Here is a 24,182-nt window from a genome sequence, read left to right as displayed (position 1 = left end):
CTTTGACACATCTCGTTTCTCAGCTCTCGTTACAATATGCTCACACTAAGTTGAAAGGTTCAAGCAAAATGTCTTCAGTATAGTACCAGTTAACTCACCATCCGGGGGCGGGCTTTCAATTGACATCACTTCCTGCTGCTGAGTGATTGGTGGAGGCTTCTTTCTGAGGGAGCCCCGCCCATCCGAGTTGCGCTGCATTTCAGCCAGTCGCTTAACCGCCAACATAAGCTTCTTCTGATGACCTAAAACATTGACAGGTCGTAATGAACTGCTTTGTGTACATGACCGTTAACAGGAAAATTACTGTTAAGTCTTGTGAAGATTACTTTGGAAATGTAATTGGTTACAATTTTCAAGTTACCCTGTTGTAAATGTAATATTAGTGCAACAGTTTCAATTACACTACGTGTACAGCATGTGCAAAAACACAATAGCATACCATGTCAACCTAATGACAAATGTACACAATTTATACAATAACGCTTCATATGAAAACCTACATAAGTGAAGGCTCCAAAAACAAAATCCAAAATGATTGAGACAAAACTCTTCAAGTTCTTTGATGTGTTCAAAAGTGTAACTATGAGTCTAAACCTTTGAATTCTTAGACAAACTTGAGCTCATGTTCAGTTAGCTGGGATAGGGTCAAGTACTTTGCAACCCTTGTGAGGATAAGCAGGTTGAAAAAAGGATGGATGGATGTTTGAAACTCCAGCAGAATGGCACACGACCACAGAGAGCCAATCAGAAGTGCCAGCTTTAGAGGTTGAAGGGATGTGAAAAAAAACATTTGAGTTCGCAACTAATGTAAATAAAATTGTAATCATGGACATTTCCAAAAAAAATTAATTCATCACACACTTTCAGTGGGCCTCTAAGGGAAGTCATAACTCCAATGTGGCCCAAGATGAAAACTGAGTTTGACACCCTTGATGTAATGGATAACTATTATAAAATGTTGTAACTATTTAATTATAAATCTTGTTACATGTAATTAGTCACCCACACAGAATTAAAAGATATTCAATGAAGTTAGTTATCTCGCTATCTCTGAACTGCCTAATGAGCTACCCACATCCCTGCAAGTTCAAAATTCTATGTACTACAGTATATGTTGATATAAGTCTAAATTAGCGTTACATGAAGAAGACATTTCTCGTTTAAAATAATCACATGAACAAGCTCCGATCGCGTCCTACAGTTAGCAAGTTAATGTTAATGTAAATGTTGCCGGCAGAGTTACGTTGCTCAGTAACGATAAAGAGCAGTCGTTGAATCTCAAACATAATAGTTGTCACAACACGCAGTGCTTCAATGTGACTGTACTTTGTTGTTTATTTATAAGATTGCATATCTTACCCAGTTTGGTAATACCAATTTCCTGTAGGTCCTCCCAAGTGATGTCCGTGATGAAGTCGATGTTTTCGTAACCATTCTGGACTAATACTTGGTGGTACTGACTTAGACCAATTGCACACAACCACTCTCCAAGACTGGCCTACAGGAACATGAGAAATAATTGGGACATAGCAGTCTCTATGCTATATACTAGCATTCACGTATATACATTTAAATATTGTATGTGTGTGTGTGTATTTATGTGTACGCACAGGCTTCTGCTCAGGCAGCCACTCAGTGACACTCAGTTTATTAATCTCTGTTGCCATTTTCTTTCTGTGACCTGGTTTTGTTATTCCAATGGCTGTCAGATCCTACAAACACATAAAACGTTCAAGTCTTAAACTGCAGTGATATACAATCTTTTATTTCCACATACACACACCAACACAGAGAAAAATATATTTTCAAAAAAGGAGAGAGAGTGAAAAAAGAGTGAGAAAGTGTGAGAAAGCACAGAGGAGAACATCTTAAAAAAAGGCAAGATGAGCAAATGTCTGCAAAATTAAAAAGTATTGATTTCATTATTTTGTATTTTTTCATGTTGAAAAAGTTTGTCTAAAAAAGATATATTGGGTATGTCTTGGCAGTATAATCAATCAATAGAACAGTAACTGCTTCTACCCGTTTGGAGTTTTCAGTGGTTCACTGTCAGGCACAAGAATTGCAACAAACAGCTCCATAAAACTGCACACACCCACACACAGTTCCATCACTTGCAGATTGACATTTTTGTTGAATTTGCAAGCGTAGGAACTGATTAGTCAATTTAATGACCTGAAAAAATTTGAGTAGCTACTACTGGGGTGCAAACAGCAGAGATGGGGGGGGGAGGACTTAAGCCACTTGACTTGACGCAAGTTCATGCGATGCGAGGTGCCAGTTTTATGACTTGTGACTTGCGCGTTAAGTACTTGAGACTGGATTTGAGACACAACCTGGCAACACAGTCCGCATTGTGGAGCACTTGACAGTGTGAACAACAATGAAAGGAGCTCCAAAGATAAGAAAATATGGACTCAAGGGCTATACTGTTGATGTCTGCAAAAAGAGGATGTCAACCTACATGGTTTGCAACTTTTGCATTCAAAATGACAACAACAGCATCGAACTTCATCCATCACAGCAAAACTCACAAAGTCAATTTAAAAGTTCATATAGCTGGTCAAACTTTCAGTTTCACAGACTTGTCGAGGACAAATAAAAATAAAAATGATATGATTGTGTGGACACGTTTGCTGTATGGGATCACCTTGCATTACGATCCCAGAAATAAAGTTGCTGACAAAAGTGCATTGCACCATTAGTTAGTACACATTGTGAGTAGCTATGTGTGAATATCATTTTCACATTATAGACATACTACATTTCATATTAGTACATTCTATTGAGGTCATCTGTTCTTTTGGCTCTGTGCAGAGTGACGGTTATAAATGATAAGTCCATGTGCACATGTAAGCAAAAATAGCATCTCTGTTTATGTTTACTTCTCTTGAACACATTTGTTTCAAATGAGTTGTACAGCTTATGTGTCACGTTAAAGTAAAAAAATGGTATGAAATATTTACTATATAGGTCACTGATGGTGTAGTGCACGGGTGTTAAACCAAAGGCCCTGGGGGCCGGATCCAGCCTGCCACATGATGTTATGTGGCCTGCGAAGGCAAAAAATCCGTCAATTTCCATGATTATTGTGAAAATCTGGACCAAAATTTCAAACTGCCGTATATAATCAATGATCAGATTGAGATATTCTAAGCATTTTTGAATTACCAAAAACATGAACAATGGTTGGAAAACCCATGACCCTGGATATCTAATTCCAAAACAAGTTCATAAATTTCGTGTGTAATATGATGAGGAGATGAAAGATTTTTATGGCCCTCTATGAGATTCCTTTGATTCCCACTCAGTGATGGTGTCGATATGTGCCTTGTGACTGACTGGGGACCAGTTCAGCATGTCGTCAATCTTTTGCCCAAAGTTAGCTGTGATAGGCTCAAGCCTTCCCCTGACCCTTGTGAGGATAAGCATCTTGGAAAATTGATGGATGAATTTACAATGTATAAATTTGGTTTAATAATGGTTTTCTCTTAAGAACATGAGGAGTAACAACACTGTCGCTGCAAAGTACATGAGATATCGTTCAGAAAAGCTAAGCTATATTAAGTTTAAAATACAACTTTAAAACCAATTCAGTGCAATAGATGCAATGAATCATAATCCCAGTTGTTCATTTAACTTTTATAACTTGTGTATCCTTTTTTTAGTGTTGTGATTTGTGAAAAAAAAAAAACATTTTATTACCACTGTAAGATACCGTATTATGGCGACTGGAGCAAGATTGTATGACTTGACTTTCGAATTGTTTAAACCAACTAATGACTTGACCCGGCTTGCTCGAAATTTAGTGGCGACTTGACTTGACTTGCTTGATTGTTTTCCTCACAGTGACTTGAGACTTGCACATATGCGACTTACTCCCGCCTCTAGCAAACAGCAACATAACATTAGCTAAGGCCTCCATCCATACAACCCTCCAAGATAGCACAACTCCTCTATGCAACGTTTACCTGCTCAATACAACACAGAATGGAAAAACCACAGAAACAAGAATCAAAAACATTCAGCGAGACTTTTTCCCAATTGTTAAGTCCAACCCTACATACTGGAACATTTTCTCTGTGTACTCTGACGACTACCACAAGAACATTCATGGAAGATAAATTGAAGAGTGTTAATTGTTCATATGAAAGGTGATTTTTCTGCAACCGGGGTCTACCCTGCCTCCTGTCCAAGGTCACCTGGGAAAGGCTCGGGCAAGCCTAATAATAACCTGATTTAGAAAATGGATGAAAGAATTAAGATGAAGATACTTTGTTTCATGTGTTTAAATGCTAATATGTTAGGGCCGGGCCTGTGTGGGTTTCCTCCCCCATCCCAAAAACATGCATTAATCTAAGACTCTAAATTGCCCATAGCTGTGAATGTGAGTGGGAATGGTTGCTTGTTTATGTGCCCTGTGTGGAATGGCTGGCGACCACTTCACCTCTCACCCGAAGATAGCTGGAATAGGCCCCAGCAATCCTGTGACCCTAGTGAGGATAAGCGGTACAGAAAATGGGTGTGATGACGACTTTGTGTGGTCAAGCACGGTCCCCATTCCCTTTCCACTGAAGTCAATTTGGTGAACTGCCTAACCCAACTAAATGAGATAAAATTTTGATCGATGTGGAGTTGGACCAGTCACAACACCTTTCCCACAATGTGACACTATTTCACTCCCAATCAAACCAATCCCGTTTTGTTAAAAAGGGCATATTCGACACAATGTACCGTGCGGACCCTTTCCAAAAATATTCAAATATCATGGAGAAATTTTTTTTCATTTACATAATTCTATTTAAAAGTTAAACTTTTGGAGATTATAGATTCCGGGCCCACATTTTAAACACTCTCAAGTATTTGTTTATTTTGACGTAATCTGGGTTTACAGCTCAAAACATCCACTAAAACAGGAATAAAAAAAATAGAATACTGTGAACAAATCACCATTTACTTCTCAGCTTTTGTAAAAAAAAAAAAAACTAATAAGGGTCACATGAAAATCAATAAAATATGGTACTTTCAAAACAATATGTTAATCTTCAATACATGGTTTGGAATCCCTGTATTTTCCAAGTCTAGGGAACCCAACCTGATCAAACTGTTCCATTCTCCCACCCCAAGTGAAACCCTGTGCTTGAATCACTGCACAGATGTGGCGTGGCATTGTGGCAATCAGCCTGTGACATTATCCGAGAGTTATGGAAGCCACATTTCATTGATGCTTGCTGTCAAGTCCTTCAGGTGCCCCGACTTTTTGTGTTGATAATGCCCCATAGATTCTCAATGGGGTTTACGTCCAGCAGATTGGCAGGCCAGTCAAGCACTCTGATGGCATAGACAAAAAAAAAAATCAGTTTTGGTGATTTTGGTAGTCTGGGCTGGTGGCAGGTCCCGCTGAAAGAGAAAATCTGCCTCTCCATACAGATCCTCAGCAGAAGGAATCAAAGTTCTCTCAAACATTCAGGTCGACCGTTTCAGTGACCTTGGATTTATGAAAGCAGAGTTTACCAATACCTGCACTGGGCATTGCACCCCAAATAATGACTGACTGTGGAGCTTAAGGAGCTTCAGTTCTGTTCTTCACCAGCCTTCCTTCAAAGCCTTGAACCTTGATTTCTGAATGGAAGGCACACAATAGTGTCATTAGAAAAGAGGACCTTGGACCACAGACCAGCAAATCCAGTTCTTCTCCTCCTTGAACCAGTTGAGACACATCCTACGTTGGCTCAGGCTCAGAAGTGACTGAAACCAAGGAAACTGAATTGTAGCCCATCCACCGGATCCATCTGAATGTGGTGATTTTTTAAAGCTGTAACTCCCGCCTCAGTCCACTCTTTCTGGATCCATGCTAGATTCTTGAATGTTCTCTGTTTGATTATCTGCTGAAGCCCACGATCATTTCTTTTGCCAGTGCATCTTCTCTGGCCACATTTTGTCCTTCCACTTGACTTGCCATTGATATGCCTGGACACAGCACTCTGTGAACAGCCAACCTCTTTAGCTTTGAACTTGTAGCTTACCCACCCTATGGAGGGTATCGATGATGGTCTTCTGGCCAGTTGTCAAGTCTGTAGTCTTCCCCAAATTCAACCAGACTGAGACAATTGAACCAAACTGAAGCAATTTAATGATACCCGAGTGAAGTTGTGTACTTTTGTAGATTAGTGTGTGACACTCAGTTTAAAAGATTTATGGCCTGCAAAATTTTCTTTGCAGTATCCAGATTTTTGAAATTCCTGATTTTCCGGATTTTATGAGCCAAATTATGTAAATTAAATATCACTTAACCTACCACGCAGGTTTTTGGGATGTGGGAAGAAACCAGAGTGCCCGAAGAAAACTCACACAAAGAACATGCAAAAACCACACAGGTGAGGCCGGGATTTGAACCAGAGTCCTCAGAACTGTTGGGCAGATAAACTAACCAGTCACTAACCATGCCTTCTTTTACCTTCCTATGATATTATAAGTTTAACTATAAAGGGTCTGTATAATATTGAAACATGTCCAAATGCTAAATGCTTAAATTTGCTTACATGCGGTGACCCATAATACAGAGAAATTCAACAAAGCGGCTCGAGGAGTATTAGTCACAGGGAGTTCTCGCGTTAAGACGGTCTCAACCTTAGACGTTTTGACTTTACAACGCAAGTCTCCCGTCCGCCATTATGTCTGGCTAATGCTTGCACATGTTTGTGCACCGGAGTATCTTCAAATTTTTTGCTCTCATTTTTAAACATTATCGCCTGAAGAAGAAAGCTGTGTCATTTAGAAATGCCTCTACAGCCAAACGAAAACTATTACCATAGAAACGAAGCTCAAGATCATTAAAAGTTGGAAAAAGGAGACACCAACACCACCAAGGCTTCAGTTGATTGACCGTGGTGACAATCATTAAAGACAAAGCCCGTATTTTAGTGCATGTGCAGGGTGCTGTTTCTATGTTGGACACAATGATCACAAAACAAGGTTGTTTGATAGTCGAGATGGAGAGGGTTGAGGACCAGGTTCCTTCACAATAGGTAAGCACAGCCTCCCCTTCTTCTTCTCCATCCACCTCTCAGCAGTAATGCTAAGTAATCATCTTGTTTATTTCAATGCATTTGTTTTTTATACAAAGTATTTTGACGTAAATTCTGACTTAAATGGTGGAATCCAACTTAAGTCGAAATTCGAGTTACTGTAAGTCGCTACTGTAGGAACGGATCTTAGTCGTAGACTGAGGAGTCCCTGTATTTCTGTGAAGCGGTGGTTAAACTGGTGACTCAACTCATTTGAGATTCCTGTTCCATCAACCCTAACACCTCCACACACCAATCACAAATTTCTTTCAAATACTTCCATCTACATCCCGGACACCAGATATCACACATTTACGACCATAACTTCACACAGGCTTTCTCGAGTGTAGCATGCAGGAATTAGTGGGAGGAAATGTTTGTGTACTGTAGGAAGAAACAATTTGTGCCTGGTGAAAAGGTGACAACCAAGGGTCAAAGAGAAATGCAGGTCAACACCAGGGTCAACAAGACATGGGTTACTCAAGAGCAGACTTGGTGAGAGGCACATTTGAGTCATTTAAATGTGCATTTTCTTTTTTGCATGCATATTTGAAATCACGAGGACAGCACAAATCAAATCTGTGCAGAATTGTCTACTTTGCAGTCCTTGGTGGAGCCTGGGACTCGCATTGGGGTTTAGTTGCCTTACCTCGGGGGTCATTCGGCTAATTGTGGGCAAGTCATACCCAGCACCCAGGAAGTTGGGAGCGTAGACCTGCAGCTGAAAGTCGCTCAGCCATTGGACAACTGCCTCTGAGCTCTACAGGAGAGAAGATAGGAGGGCACTGTCACTGGTTCCATGTCAGCCACTTTCTCACTGCAGGGCCACGTTGGGGCGCACGGGCCACAAATAACAACAAAGCTCTCCTCAAACCAGGTCTGGGCTTATGCTGTTGATGTTCTACTAAATGATTATAATGACCTCATATTTTTTAATATAAATGCAGGCATTTATATTTGCTCAGTTGGCTAAACGGCGAAGAGTCAAATGATAAGATTGAATGCAAATGATACAGTCCAGTTTGTACACTATGAAAGACAAGAAATGTCTGCTAAAAAAAAAAAAGTGACATCCAAGCCCAATAAACAAAAACATTATCATTTTCTCTTTCTGTATTAGTGGAAGCCTTTTGCCACCCTGTAATACAAATAGTATTTTCACTTTTGTTGTGACTTAATGACGAAATTGGATTTTGCACAAGGAGTTAACTGACAGTAGGACTTAAGTCTTTTGCCGTAGTCAATTATTCACAATACAAACTATTTGTTCCTACGTACCGGCTCATTCTCCTCAGAGTACACACTGCTAATTGCATATATAGCCACAATGTGTTCTCACAAACACAAATACGGCCTGCCTTGATTTTTTTAAACAGTTCAAGCACTCTACTCACTGTTACATTTTCCGTACAATTCAACGTAATATGATGAAAATAACGCTAACATTTGTAATTTACCACGATGCTTTACCACACATCACATATAAAAACATTGCACTCGACCCTGCATTAGGCAAAGAACACCAATCAGGTATTTTAGAAATGGAGTGCTGATGTTATAATACACTATATATCATAAGATATACTGACTTCTCAAAACTTTTTTTGATGTACAAATGATTTCTGACAATTTGGTTGATGAAAGTTTATTTTGTTCCATTCATTTGACCCCTCCCATTTCCCAAGCTGCTTATCCTCACAAGGGTCGCAGGATTGGTGGAGCCTATCCCAGCTAACTTTGGGCAAAAGGCAGAGTAAACTCTGAATTGGACGCCAGTCAGTTGCAGGGCACATGTCAACACCAACACTAAGCAGGAATTGATGTGATGTGTACCACTACACCATCAGTGACTGCCCCTTAATTTCAATGAAACATGATCTTTCGTTGGATCATTTGCTATAATTTCATATTTCTTTGTTTAGTTTTATTTAATGCGCTTACTGGTTAAACATTTTTATTTTATAATTCTCCCATCCATCCATCATCAGCGTGGGTAGAGTTGAAACTCCTTCTAACAGGGGATTCTGCCAGACAGTTGTAGCAGACCCTCACAATATGTTTGGGGGTGGCACATGGGACCGACATCTTTCCCCAGCATCGGTGCCAGCTCAGCACCAGGTGGTGATCAGTTGACAGCTCCGCCCCTCTCTTCACCCGCCGCAAATCCGATGACACAACCACAAAGTCGATCATATCGAACTATGACCTAGGGTGTCCTGGTTACATGTGTACATGTCGACACACTTGTGCTTGAACATGGTTTTGTTCGTTATGGACAAACCATGATGAGCACAGAAGTCCATAAACAGAACATCACTCGGTTCTAAATGGGGTTGGAGGGGGAGGTCATTCCTCCCAATTATGACCTTCCAGGTCCCATTGCCATTGCCCGCGTGAGCATTGAAGTCCCCCAGCAGAATAATGGAGCCCCCATCGGGAGTTCTCTCGAGCACTCCCTCTAAGGACTCCAAAAAGGGTGGGTACTCTGGACTGGTGTTTGGTGCATAGGGACAAACAAGAGTCAGGACCTATCCCCCCACTTGGAGGAGGAGGGAGACTACCCTCTCATCCACCGGGATGAACCCCAACATACAGGCGATGAGCCGGGGGTGCAATAACTATACCCACACCCAACTTGGCGCCTCTCACCGTGAGCAACTTCAGAGTGGAACAGAGTCCAACCCCTCTTAAGTGGACTGGTGCCAGAGCCCAAGCTGTGTGTCGAGCAACTCCAACAATATCTAGTTGGAACATTTCAATCACACATGCCAGGCACTTTCCCTACCAGAGAGGTGACACTGCATGTCTCTGGAGCCAGCTTCTGTAGCCGGGGATCGCATCGCCTTCAGCTACCGCCCAGCTCACACTGTGCCCAACCCATATGGCCCCTCTCACAGGTGGTGAGCCCTTGGTAAGGGGGATCCACGTTACCCTTTAGGGTGGTTCCCAGCCAAGCTCCATCGGTGTAGGCCCAGCTATCAGGTGGTGCTCAACTTCAAGCTCCACCTCCAGGCCTTGCTTCTGAGGGGGCCCCTGTGACCAGCGTCCGGGCAAGGGAAACCTACATCCATTTTTGTGTGTGTGTGTGTGTGTGTGTGTGTGTGTGTGTGTGTGTGTGTGTGTGTGTATATATATATATATAATATATATATATATATATATATATATATATATATATTATATATATATAATTTTTTTTTTTAATTATTTTTTTGTCACAAATAGAGGTTTATGGAGCCGTGCTTTGTCTTGTCTTTCACATGGGACCTTTTTGACGTGGATGACCCTACCAGGGGCGTGAAGCTCCAGACAATTTAGCTCCTAGGATCATTCGGACACACAAAACCCTCCACCACGATAAGGTGACGGCTCAAGGAACGAGCCATTTCCTTTATTCTTTTAATAACTTGGTTTATTTATGTTGTGGTTATTTCATTCATTCATCCATCCAAAGCATTCTATACAATTTAATAGCACAAATGAATTTACAAGAGAGAAACTGACCCATAAATAACAGCATAATACATAAATATGGGATGGAGGGAAAAAATCAAACCACCAGACCCAGGTGAAGTTTTTCCCTTTTTCCTTGTTAAATGATCTTTTACACCTTGTCCTGTCAAATAATTAAACAGTGAATGCTGAGGGTTACTAAGATTCTTCGGGATGGTGGAAAACAGATGGTCCTAAGAACATGACACATACAAACACACACGTAAACACACACACATACACACTGTCACCTATCTGTACTACAAGAGGGCCACCTATTAATTGGTACACCACAACTAAATGATTAGAAAACAACAAGTGACCTTCAAAGTGAGCCCACGCCCGCACTTCTGCAAATGACAGCTTACTGCACATGTTCTAAACTCCCATTTCACACCTCTCGTGTTGAGCGAATGTGCCCACGCTGCGTGCCAGGACACAAACACACACAGCAACTCAACTCAGACTTGTGCTCCTTTCAGTGAACAATAAGAAAAACCTTTTGGTAAAATGCACGACGTTGCCAAGTAAAAAGAGAAGCAGTGAGTAAAAGGAGTGGAGGAAAATAGATGGAGATGACAGATAATGAAAATAGATAGAGAGGACAACAGATAAAAAGCAGGGTAGGTTCACTCACATACATACACGTCAAAGGTTCGCAAGTGGCAGATCCACTCACCGTGTCATGGCCACATCCGAACACTCTCAGCACGGATGAGGCCAGTTGTGAGAGAAACCGCTGGGACATCTTGATGTGTGTCAGTCAGTGTGTGAGATGCAGCTGATTTGACTGAGGAGCTACATTTTCCTCATCTTGCTCATTGTTGTATGTGTTTGTGTGAATAGGGAGAGAGGAGTGAATCTGCTGGCTTTTTGGGATTGTCCTACCTTCCCCTCGCCCGTCGCCTCCCCCTTCCTGTTTGCTGCGGCATCATAAGGCGGCGCTTCGTGGAGAGGGCAGCCTGATAGGCTCGATGTCCGAGAAGAACTGGCAGAACCTACTGAGGGAGAGTTATCATTGGCTGGGTTCAAAATATCATCCTACCATTAGAAACCAGCATCATTTTTCTTCTCTCGCTAAATGACATTTTGCTGATTGCCAATCACATTCCACGTTTGACAAGCAACCAGTCATATCTCAGCCTTGTCAACCAATCACAATCTTACTCTTCCCTCCTACATCCCAGGCCTTGGCCATCTGTCTGTAAAACAAGCCAAGATGTGGGTATTTATGTTTGTGTTTCTGTGTGTATAGAAGACACAAAGTGACTTCTTAAAAGAGCAGAAGAATATTGTTTATTTTTTGCAACGCTACTCGCTCACTTGCTTGTTCTTTTTAACACACCACCCTCCTTATTGTTCTCACCACTTACATAACACTGTGGGAAAAAAGTATAATTTCAGAAAGCCTTTTGGGAGCTATTGTCTATTTCGAAATGTATTTCCTGAGTTTGACATCCCCAAAAAGTATTGCGTAGATCTCTCTTTATCATAGCTTGTTACCTTTGCTGACATCCATCCATCCATCTATTGTCTTTGCCACTTATCCTCACAAGGGTCATAGGGAATGCTGGAGCCTATCCCAGCTGTCAACGGGCAGGAGGCGGGGTACACCCAGAACTGGTGGCCAGCCAATCACAGGGCACATCAAGACAAACAGCCACACTCACAATCACACCTAGGGGGAATTTAGAGTGTCCAATTAATGTTGCATGTTTTTGGGATGTGGGAGGAAACCGGAGTGCCTGGAGGAAACCCATGTAGGCATGGGGAGAAGATGCAAACTCCACACAGGATCCGGGATCGAACCTGGAACCTCAGAACTGTGAGCCCAACGCTTTATCAGCTGATCCACCTTGCCGCCCTTATTCATTTACACATATTTTTTGAATTTCAAATTTATCAAAATAAAAACATGATTAAAAAAATGAGAATTTCCCCACATAGTCATATTGAATGTTTTTTTTTTTTAGAATTTTCCAAAAGACAAAAAATGTTTCATCCATTTTCAAATAAGGCTGGACAGATTGTTGACAGTAGTTAAACCTATTTGACTTCCTAAATTCCACTGTGCAACATGAGCAAAGCACCGAGCATAATGAGTAATGACAGCTGTGATGAAGTGGTTACGCACTTCATCTTGACTGACTTACCTGCAGGCTGGTCTACAGACTTGGACTGCTCCAGCAGATGTTCCTTGGCTTTGGCTGACTGTGACAAGACTGTGGCTAGAAGCTGTAAACATGCACACAAAAACAGATGTACACACACACGTCAGGGTGGACGAGGTATTGACAACAAATAAACTGTGGGTACGTACTACATATATTGTGCTTTTACTTTTGACTGTTATGTACACTGTGCATACTCTACACATGTACTGTATGTATTTAATCAATTGATAAATCAAGCAGATGTTGGACAAGCCAGGTTAGTTCATTCAGGGCCTTAATTCTTCGGAATAATGCATATTTATATCAAATGGGTAATTGCCAAGTGTCCCATAACATTTTTTTCTGCATTGTGTATAAAATGATGTGCTACTTGCACGTGCAACGTTCCTCGTCTTTATTCTTTATATTTCCATGTCGGTAGTCCACTTTCTCATTTGTAGTCAGCTCATTTGTGTCACTCTGAATTTGTGGATGAACCACTTTTCATTCCCCACTGTCAATGAATTCTTTGTGGTGACACTCTGGGATATCATTATCATTAATTTGGGCTTCCTTTTGTTTTATCATTGTTTTTGTTTTTTTGCTGTTCTTTCATCAAGCTCAAATACTGACCTGAAAACAAGCAATGAAAACAACATGAAACTACAGAAGTGTAGTTGAGGGGCATTGTGCAAGGTTGAAGGATAGTAATAGATTTTTGCCTTTTACCCATTTAAAGGTAAATTATGTTTAATTCATTTCAGAAAATAGTAACACCCAGGGATCACTGACTTAGTAGAATAGAGAACTCATCTGCTCTCCAAACTACACTTTAAAAGCCTCAAATAGGGACATCTAAAACCTGGACAACTTATCTGAATTCACAAAAAATCCTTCAAAGTTTAACTACATGAATTCATCAGTTAGAGTCTTGTGAAAATCGTGGGCTACAAATGGAGCTTAAAATCATTTGCACAAAAAAAAAAAAATCACTCCTGTTTTTTGTACAGGACTCCAGGAGTTCATAGACAGACTGTGGGTCCACTTAGTCCACCACTTTATATTACCGGTATATTGTATTTGTTGACCTTGGTTTCGTCAACCAAAGCATCTCAGGACACAAGGGGCTTTTTTAAAAAGTGGAAAAAGTTGTCAAAAGTATGATTGCTAATATTTTCAAGGTTTGTCAGAAAGGTTCCAGAGATGGTGCCAAATCCAAATTTTCCTCTTTATAGTAATCCCACTAGTCCCTTTCCCAGGGTTCTCTACCAAGACCTTATGCAGTTCTGGAAGGATTCTTCCAGGATCCACATGAGCTCCTCATAAGATCATCTGGGCTTTCTTGATGTCAGTCATGTTTTGGGAAGAGGAAAAAAATACGACGGAGCCAGGTCGAGTGAGGAGGTTGGTTGGTTGCTCCACCTTGACAATGTTTATTTTGGTCAGGAACTGTCAGATGCTGATGGCAATGGGAGCCTGTCGTCACGGTGACGCAGCTACATTACGGGTTCTCGTGCCACAACTCTCGTCTCTTCTCGGGCGCTGAACTAAGCAACTGTGGACATTCTGGTTGATCATCTGTCCCACACTGAAGATTTTGGGTTTTAAAAAAAATCAGTCTTGGAACTGTTCTGATATGTCTGTTCGGACACATATGAAGGACTGAATGTGCCTCTTACCTTCACCCCTTCAGCCTGTGCATGGAGGATGTGTGCAGCACTTCCAGCACTCTGACCACTGCCTGATGACCTCACACTAGTCACACTGCTAGAACTCCCTAAACTGCTGCGGTCTCCTCCTGCAACACACACACACGTGCGCACACACACACAAACACACACACACATGGACGGATATGCATTCATATGCATGCAACCAGCCAATATAATATTATTGCACACAAATGCGTGTTTGCAACACAAAAATGAATGCATTCATGCACACACACGTGCACGCACACGCACGCATACACACACACACACACACGCACACACATTGAGTAGTTTAGCTGATATTCAAGACACAGTTTTAATTGGTGACTCTCCTTTGAAATGCACTGGGCAGCATGAGATGGAATAGATTGATTGGACAGATGAGTGAACTACATTCAATAAGACACACTTCTCATTGAACACACAACACACACTACACTGCACTAGACTCCTAGTCGTCTCACTCTCTAGACCACCACACACAGGCACAGAAACCACAGACTAATGCATACGGCTGCTGTCCGAAACATAAAAGGTCACGGAGTTTAGGGAAGACTAAGATGGAAAGAAAGCGGGGCATGAGTTGCCGCAGGTCAAAGAGTATCTGATGATCGTTCAATAGCGCAATCAGTTTAGATCATGACCTTTTAGAAAATTTCCTGACAGGTCATCATTTTTGAATGGACGCCAGATACTGTTTGATGCCCGGTTTAGAGTTTCGGATTTGAGGGCTCAGCGCAGTGCGGCTCAGTTACCTGCCACAGGCTTGCGCAGTACCCAGATCTCTTCACTGGAGCCTCCGTGGGGCCCACAGGACGTGGTGGGGGAGCTGTGAGGACTTGCCTCTGAGCCACGACAACCTTCAACACAGGACACCACCATTAGCTGCTAACTGGGCCTTAATTAGCCTGGAGAGCTTTGCCCTATTTGCTCCTGCTATGAGAAGACTTTCAAGTACTTTGCAGTCAGTCGACAGTACTGCAGCACAATATCGTGTTGTTTTAGTGCAAGTTTCATTTAGTTGTCAGTGTATTCTATACAGCTCCATATGGAACAGGCCATAATGTGTGGACTTTCTGCCCATAGAGCAAATATCCTTTCAGCTCTGTTAATGGCTCCACTGAAACGAAGACAATATTAAGACTTATTGACGGTTTCCTGAAGCGCTTATTGGTAATTGCGAGCTGCTGCTAGGTAGGTCACTAGGAATTTCTTGAGGAGGAGGCGCGTGCCATGAAAAGCGGAATGGCAAGTATGCATTTGCTTGGATTTGTTTCAATAAGAGCTTTAAAAAATAAAAAGCCAGATTTATAATGAATATTTCACATGACGAAGCTTTGGGAGTCATACTGTCAAACTTAAATATATTTTTAAATTATCACTTTGGAGATCAAGGAACCATATATAAAATGGACACCACAAACTATAAGATCAATCAGCCAAAAAAGGCAATGATAATATTTAAAGTTAGTTACTATTAGTCTATTACACTGCAATATCATTGCTATGCAGTGTATAAAATGATTATTTAGGAACATTTTCCTAAAGAAATATATTGTCTACTTGAATAAAATAACTTTGCATTTTAATAAATGCATTTAATGCTGTTTGTTTTCAGTAATGTAAATGTATTTCTTATTTAATATTCATAAACAATAAAGCTGAATCAACATTCTTTGCCTCAAAACGAAATCAAATCCAAGCTTTATTATGATCTTTTTTCCAACTCCCCCTTACTTTTTGCGTCAGCATTGTGAACTTTGAAATGATTTTCTGTGGTCTGTTCCCATCTTTACCATTTGAGAAGAAGACTTGCACGCTTGCACTCTCAGATACACACTCTCACACAAACACAGAGAAAATACAGAATATAGATATATGAAAACATGTATAAAACCACTGTACATAAAAAAATCAAGAACATGGTTCTCTGTGTATGTACATGCGTGTCGTAATGTACACACACATACCGGTACATATATAATACAGGCATCGGTTTGTGATTATATATGTCGGACGTTTCATAATGAGGCTGCTGTAAGTGCATTTGGAGAGTGTCATAAACCATTATAACCATCTTAATAGTTTATAAATGGTTTAAATGTGTGACTGAACAGTGCCCCGAAGACACACGCGTTCTTTTCCCTTCATCGCATCACACAGCTCCTTCTTGTGGCCATTTTACATCCCTCCGAGTCCATCAATGTCGATTTCATTTGCGCCGTGGAATTGATGAATGATGTTATTTGTGGTTTTGGACACGTTTCATTCAACTGACTGTATGAGAGCGTGTCCTGGAGGAATCAAAATGATCTTCGGGTTAAGAAGAAAAACCTAGAGGCCAGCAAACACCTTACTCACAAAACCTTTTGGGTGACATTTGTGAACCTTATTCTCGAGGCTGTTGTGTAATACTTGACATTTTCGCAAAATGCCTCTTAACAAGTATTTGTATGTACAGTCACGAATGTGTGGCACTCAAATTTGGTTGGTTCACCTCATCTGTTGCTTCAGTTTTCAAACTATTTATATTGCTTCAGTTTTGCAATGAGCAGTTACTGTTTATATCTATTTTAAGTCAGTTGACTTTTTGCACAAATTTAATGGTATAATAAATGCGAAACACTTGTCTCAAGTGAAAAGTTTCGTTATTTTGTTTTCCATTAAAAAAGAGTCACAACTAAAGGACACAAATTCAGCAGCATTTTTTCCAAAAACTTTTAGGAAGCTGAATACTGCTGATCAATTATTTATATCAGAAATGAAGGACACCACCCACTGTTGCTATACATTGCATGTACCAGAAACACAACGTAACAACACGTTAAACAAACACAAAGGCTGAATCTACATCCAACTGAGCTGGTTGATTGGGAAATTGTGACTCCAGTAATTTAAATTGCTCACAACAATAAAACTGTCAACAATTAAAGCAGTAGTTTATAAAGTTGGCATGTATGCGCGTGTGTTTGTGTGTGTGCATCTGCCACGGCTTTCCTAGAGGTTGACAAAACAGAAACAACTTAAACGATGTAATAATACAAAAAAACAAATTTAAAAAACAACTCAGGGTAAACACAAGTGTTGTAAAATGTCATATAACCTCTAACCTTTTCTGGTTCCACCACTTAATCATTATAAAAATATTTCAGTTTTTGTGTACACGAGCTGCAATAGTGTTTAATGTCATAATCATGATGATGATGATAATAATGGATTTTGGAGTTCACTATGTTCGGACCAGGGAATTTGCTTTTTAAGTAGTCTTGTCAAGTAATGACGTAAGTCTCAATAATGGAAAATGACAACAGCATCAACAGAAAAACAAAAGCAAGTCCGTGAGAAAAACATAATTTACATAAATAATGACCCAGAACAGAAAACTTCAATGGATGCCTTCTTTCTAAGAGATGATTAAATCACCAATTAAAATTTTTCATAACCAATGAGCTTTTTATGTCAGCAGTAAATGAATACAAAAAGAAGTAGAACGCATCCCTTGAAGTTTTAGTAATAATAATAACAATAATAATAATAAAAGTGAAAAGGGGGTGTGTACCTGGGGCAGTGGGGGTGTCTCCCTGTGGGGTTGTCACGGGCGACCTGTTATAGCCAAAGGAAGTGAAAAGTGGAAGCAGTGGCTGATGGGAATGTGGTGGTGGAGGAGGCGGTGGAGGCAGGATATGGATCTGATGGAACGTGGTGTCGTTGCCGTTGACTACCACGTTGGCGGGGGCAACCGTCGCCGGGGCAACCAGCGGTATCTTTTGAAACTGTTGAGTGCAAATGACTGTGCTGGCCAAACCTAGATACACGCACCGTGACGACACACACACACAACCAGCCAACAGTGAACCACCGCCACGAAACAAACAAACAACAACAACAAAAAAAGGAGACAAAAGAAACGTAAGAAAAGGGGGAAAAGAACAAATTATAAACAAAGAAGGCTAAAGTTACAACTTAAACAATGAGGAGGGAGGTCATGAAGCCATGTGATGCTTGATAGGCGGAGGGAGGGGCAAACAAATGTCGGTGTTCTTGTCATGAAGTGGAAATGAAACTGAAAATGATAAACAGAAAGTGATCATCAGGAGCAACGTTTAAACGTGTGCTCTTACAAACTCCGTGAGTCATTTGGCCGTAAAAAAAAAAGCAGATAATGTTGACCCATTACGCAAGAAATTAGCTGGAAATATGCAGCGCTTTGGGAATCTGTTTTATTAAAAAAAAAAATAAAAGTCTTGTTAGCTCAGAGCTATGTTTTTGAACCAGACTGTGACGAGGCAAATAAATGATTTACATAACTATTCCTTACATAGTACACTGTAAACCTCAGATACACTAACGACTTTGCAGTACTTGATTTCTTTACATTACTTCATTCCAATGAGGTCGGGACATTGTGTGATCGGTGAATTAAAACAGAATATTATGTGCCAATCCTTTTCAATGAATAGTCAATTAAATACATGACACAGACAAGAGATTTCAAATTCAAAGTTTATTTTTATTTTTGAAAGTATTCTCTCATTTTGCATTTGATGCCTACAACATCCATCCATTTTCTTCACCGCTTATCCTCGTGAGGGTCGCGGAGAGTGCTAGAGCCTATCCCAGCTGTCAACGGGCAGGAGGAGGGGCACACCCTGAACCGATTTGCTCACACAGTTGAACCTGGCACTCTCCTTGCTTGCGAATGACTGAGCCTTTCGGGAATACCCAGATCACGACACTCAATAGTTTCCAATTTAGGTCGCATGTTTCAAATGGGTGTTATTTTGAGCGTTGGTCAAATTTCTCAGTCTTTTGTTTCCCCAGCTTTTGGACAATGTGTTACAGCAGGGGTCACCAACGCAGTGCCCACTGGCGAATAGTAGCCTTCGAGGACCATATAAGGCACCCGCGAAGTATGTTAAATACCATGGGCCACAAATTGTTACTATTATTTGATTATTTGATATCTGATTTGCTTACATGAATTAAAATTTTAAAATACCTGTAATGTCATTTACTACAATAAATTAAAACAAAAATATTTTATGTACATGTAATGAACTGAGTTTGAAATTTGCTGCAAACAGGTCACGTAGCCCTTCATACGATCGGTGCTCACGAAGTAGCCCTCAGCCTCAAACAGGTTGCTGAGCCCTGTGTTACAGCATCAAATTTAAAAATGAAAGAATACTTGCAAAAAACAAAAGGAAAAAAAACACATTCAAACATTCACAGTTTCAACATTAAATATCTTTGCTTAGGTTGAAAAGGATTTACAAATCATTGTATTCTGTTTTGATTTATTTTACACAATGCCCCATTGTCATTGTCAGTGTAATTCGGGGTTTTAGTATGATTATATTACCAGTAAATATACTGTGTACCTATCGTAGGTTATCATTCATAAATTTGTGCAACACTATTTTTTTCTTTTTCTGGAACAGATCCTACATTATTAACTGCAAAACATCTATTCACTGTTTCTGTGGCCAGGCTAATGCAACAGCAGGATTCCTTTAGTGTCATCCTGGGGGCCTCTTTGTGCCAAGGAATTCAGTTCAAGTGTGTTGAGGGGCTTCCTTCAGGCAAAAGTAGTCCTCCGTCGCCATTTTATGGTGAAAGTGCTCGGTCCCTTCACTGTATACTAAATGGACCAGACATTGCTGGTCATCCCAGCTAGCAAATGAAATGGCCAAACAATGATTATATATCCTCCTGAATCTTAAAATACATGTGTGATTTCCATGCTTAGATTGTGGCAACAGCGTTGGCAATGTCTCTTTCTGTTCCAGTTTGCATGTGCCCCAGAGAACATACCAAAGTCCATAAATCGAAAATTTGGGGATGAACTAGAAGAGATTGTAAAATCTTGTGGGAAATGTTTTCCATTTTTGCATCCCGTATGGGTGGATATCTAGATTCCCCGATACTTGTGTCTGTCGTGTGTATTCAGAATTACAATGCACACACCACACCGTAATAAGAATTATTGTGCCAATGTTCAACTGATGTCGGACTTGCCTGCATGGGTTGAAAAAAGTCTGACAGGGCACATCTTTATACACGATTGATGACAGTGATCAAAAAGTGAGTGGGAACAGATGGAAGGAAAAATAATTTCAAAATGGATGGAAAAAAAAAGTACCACCACAACGGCACTCCCTTAGCATATGTTTGGTAATAATTCACCGCTTTACTCCACATAGACTAGGTTCTGCAGTAAATGATCAGTACACATGTTTGAAACCATCAGAGGTGGAAATGATGAGGAGAATGTGAGACGGAATGTGAGACATCCGAGATGAAGACCGTCACACACACACACACACACACACAAAAATTGACTGAGACAAGTGGAAACGACACTCAACAAGCACAACTTCCATATTGACAGATAAACACCGATACACATTTCAAAACTGACACCAGCTTTTGTGTGTGCAGTGAAATGATGGGATGGATCTGAGCCGGAATGTGCTACTGTATGTCCAACCTGGTCAACCTACCTGTTAGGTAAATTCAGATTTACAACTACAGACCTGAGTAGATCATTTATACCCCATTACAGGGCATTAAGACTGGATTTACACTGCAAATCCAATCTTTAACTCCAATATTTGTATCAAATGTCTGTTTATGTCCGAATTTATTTACATGTTTATTTACATGTACATTTCAAGTGACACATATTCAATATGACGTTAAAAAAAACATCAGAGATTGTAATTGCATAAAAACAGCTCTGCAAACGTCAACACTTGCCAGAAGGAAACAAAAGACAAATGAAAGAAATATTAAATATTTCAAACGATTTAATCCACAAGGTAATGCCCATGAACACCATTTTGCCAATGGCAACCACGATCTAAAGATATTTGTGTGTAATCCATCATCATTGCAGTAATTATTAGATTTATAGGAGCCCTGATTCCAATCAGAGGTTATCTGATTTTATGCTCTTTCTTCTGTCTTTAAATTGCCATGATTGTGCCACTTTGAGAGCAAAAAAAAAAAATAAAAATAAAAACAACTTAATGGTGTCACTTCAACCATGCAGTGTAAATCCAGCCTACAGGAAGTGTTTTGCAATTTAAATTTTGCTTTGCTTTTTTTTTTCTACACACTAATTGTCATACTATGAAAGTGCAGGAACTAATAATAAAACAGAGCATATAATCATAATAATATTACCTATTTGAATATCACTCGATCGTTCCTGGTGTTGGCTAATTTTGCTTAGCTTCTTTCAACTTGTTACTTTTGAGTGAGTTCAGTGTCAGCCAGGGACGTGAACTTGCAGTAACTTTCCTCGTCAAGTAGTAAAAGAGTGAGTGAAATATTCTTTTTGTAAAGTACAACCAGCTTGTTGTGCTTTAGGCTGAATGCGTGATAAAGAATATTGCGGCAAATCTCTGAGTGTGACAGAAGATGTCAAAGTCTCCTTTGATTGAATTAACTTTACATTAATGCTCTAAGCAACACGTCTTGCCTTTTATTATGTTCTTTTGCAGATTTTAATTTTGATGTTTAGTTTTGGTAATGCTAATTCCAACTCGCAACACATACATGCGCGCATACCTACTTACAAGCGCGGGCGGGTGCGCAGACACATACACACCTGTTCGTTTGCTGATGACCTCCACCATGGTGGAGGGGAAGTAGCCCACTCTATCATTTCCTGTTCGGTTGTCATGGATACAGCCTTTCCACCGTCCGTCAGTATGCTGCTCCAACACCTGGCAGAAAACAATGTTTGCACCAGAAGAGACTTTCTTTATGAATTTATTTAAAAAAAAAATACATGTATATATGTATGTAATATATAGCGATAACTGCACATTTTAAAATGCTTTATTTTGCCTATTGTCATTATCTATTGTTATTATTGCAAATTTAGGTAACATTGTGGTATGGGATGACTACGGACAGGATTGCAGGTCCACTCATTCTTCACGATACCATCCATCCATTTTCTTAACCGCTTATACTCACAAGGGTTGTAGGGAGTGCTGGAGCCTTTCCCAGCTGTCAACGGGAAGGAGGCGGGGTACACCCTGAACTGGTTGCCAGCCAATCACAGGGCACATTGAGACAAAGAGCCGCACTCACAATCACACTGAGGGGCAATTTAAAGTGTCCAATTTAATGCTGCATGTTTTGGGGATGTGGGAGGAAACCGGAGTGCCCGGAGAAACGCCACAGAGGCACGAGGAGAACTTGTAAACTCCACACAGGCGGGTCCGGGATTGAACCCTGGCCCTCAGAACTGTGAGGCCAACACTTTCCAGCTGCTCCACTGTGCCGCCGTTGGATACCTCCAACATGAAAAGTTGAAGATTTCAATTTTGAGCCTCAGCCATATTTTTCTATATTGTGGCTGAATGACAATTTCCCTAGGAGATGGATGGGTTGCCGTGGTGACGAGACTTTTCGATCCTACAAGATTTTATGGTGAAATCAGCTGACACAATTTCTGGGGAGCTCAAGAAGCTGGTCGCAAATTCTGGTGCCCATAAGGAATTTTCAATAAAAGTTCATCCTGAACCATATCCTACCTCCCATACCTATTTGTTGTAAACATTCATACCTTAAATTGTCATGATCCTGCCGCTCCAGCACGAGCTGTGGGTGCACACCTGCGCCTCATGCAGCCTGATTATGCTATGGATTTATATGACCGCGATGACAACTGGCCGGCGCCAGTTCGCATGATCTTCATGTCCCATTCGTGTGCTCCGGTATCCCTGATTGAACCTGTGTGTACCGACCTTCGTCTGTTCTCCGACCAACCTTGTAAGCCTGACTCCTTCGATACTTCTGCCTGCGTTGATTGTTCTCCCGTGTACCGACTCCTGCCTGTCCGCTCATCTGCTCTCTTCGCCCGACGTCCCAACTACCGCCGCTGCACCGGACTGCCTGCTCGATCCCCTACCTCTGCATATAATAAACGTGTCTCTTCTTGAACTACCTTGCGTCTTCCGAGTTCCTGCATTTGGGTCCTACTCTCGTTTCCGATGGGACGTGACATAAATAGCACAAAATACATGAAAAATGGACAAAAAATACAATAAATAGTGTAGATAATTAGTATTTCAGAATTGGGTGTTAATTTTTAATCACTGTGTACTGCGCGGTGTGTAGTATTCTGATTTTTCGAGAAGGTTTCTAAATCTTCGAGTGCAGTCATTCAAATGGAAACAGCTGAATGAGAGTGTTGAAAGATTTTGTAAAAGCAGAACAGCCAATGTGTTCTTTCAGACCCAAAGGGAGGAAAACACGCACTGCTTGGTTTCCCTCAGTGTCATAAATATTCATGAATAGCGAGCAGACTACGATGGAGGCAGTAAATGTGTATCTTTTAGGATTCGTAGTAAATGAGAAATGCTGAATTAGCTCATTCTGGCATATTAATTACCACAAAACGGGCCGCTCATTCTCAAAACAAACTGCTCTCTCAGTGACATAAGCGTCTTGACGCATTAAATGAGATTTGAGATGTTGAATTCATACCCAGAATAGAAAACAGATTTTGTTCATTGAATGATTTTTTTTTCTTTTCAATCCAATCAGCAGACCCAAACACGCTCTAATTGACAACAAAAAATTTAAATATGTCAAATATACAGTAAAGTAGATCTGCCTGTCCATTACTATAATTTGCTTTTGGAAACTAAAGGGCAGTCTTCTAATTATCATTAAACTTTGACATATTTTTATTGCTTGATAGAATCTAACTTGACTCCTGCCGAAAAGCGTTTCTT

The 24,182-nt window shown here is 40.5% G+C and overlaps 1 protein-coding gene across 8 annotated transcripts in view; it reads right to left on the bottom strand.

Annotated features, from left to right (window-relative positions):
• The window catches only part of caskin1 (CASK interacting protein 1), a 92,822-nt gene that overhangs the window by 9,330 nt on the left and 59,310 nt on the right, over positions 1–24,182 (bottom strand). For 3 of the 8 annotated variants that reach the window (XM_061846539.1, XM_061846541.1, XM_061846544.1), the window contains exons 10-19: positions 22,040–22,157; positions 17,984–18,229; positions 15,180–15,284; positions 14,392–14,510; positions 12,713–12,794; positions 11,448–11,560; positions 7,717–7,827; positions 1,611–1,712; positions 1,360–1,498; positions 99–242 (exon numbers count right to left, since the gene is read on the bottom strand). In XM_061846539.1, coding sequence (XP_061702523.1) covers positions 99–242; positions 1,360–1,498; positions 1,611–1,712; positions 7,717–7,827; positions 11,448–11,560; positions 12,713–12,794; positions 14,392–14,510; positions 15,180–15,284; positions 17,984–18,229; positions 22,040–22,157 — 1,279 coding nt within the window. Of the gene's footprint in view, positions 1–98; positions 243–1,359; positions 1,499–1,610; positions 1,713–7,716; positions 7,828–11,447; positions 11,561–12,712; positions 12,795–14,391; positions 14,511–15,179; positions 15,285–17,983; positions 18,230–22,039; positions 22,158–23,211; positions 23,421–24,182 lie in introns of all 8 variants that reach the window. The other 5 variants (XM_061846545.1, XM_061846546.1, XM_061846540.1 and 2 more) reach the window with 5 other exon arrangements.

The sequence above is a fragment of the Syngnathoides biaculeatus genome, chromosome 16 (genome assembly GCF_019802595.1).
Source record: "Syngnathoides biaculeatus isolate LvHL_M chromosome 16, ASM1980259v1, whole genome shotgun sequence".
Taxonomy (NCBI): domain Eukaryota; kingdom Metazoa; phylum Chordata; class Actinopteri; order Syngnathiformes; family Syngnathidae; genus Syngnathoides; species Syngnathoides biaculeatus.
The sequence above is the reverse complement of the archived record's forward strand: the minus strand, read 5'-3'. Positions and strand labels throughout refer to the sequence as shown.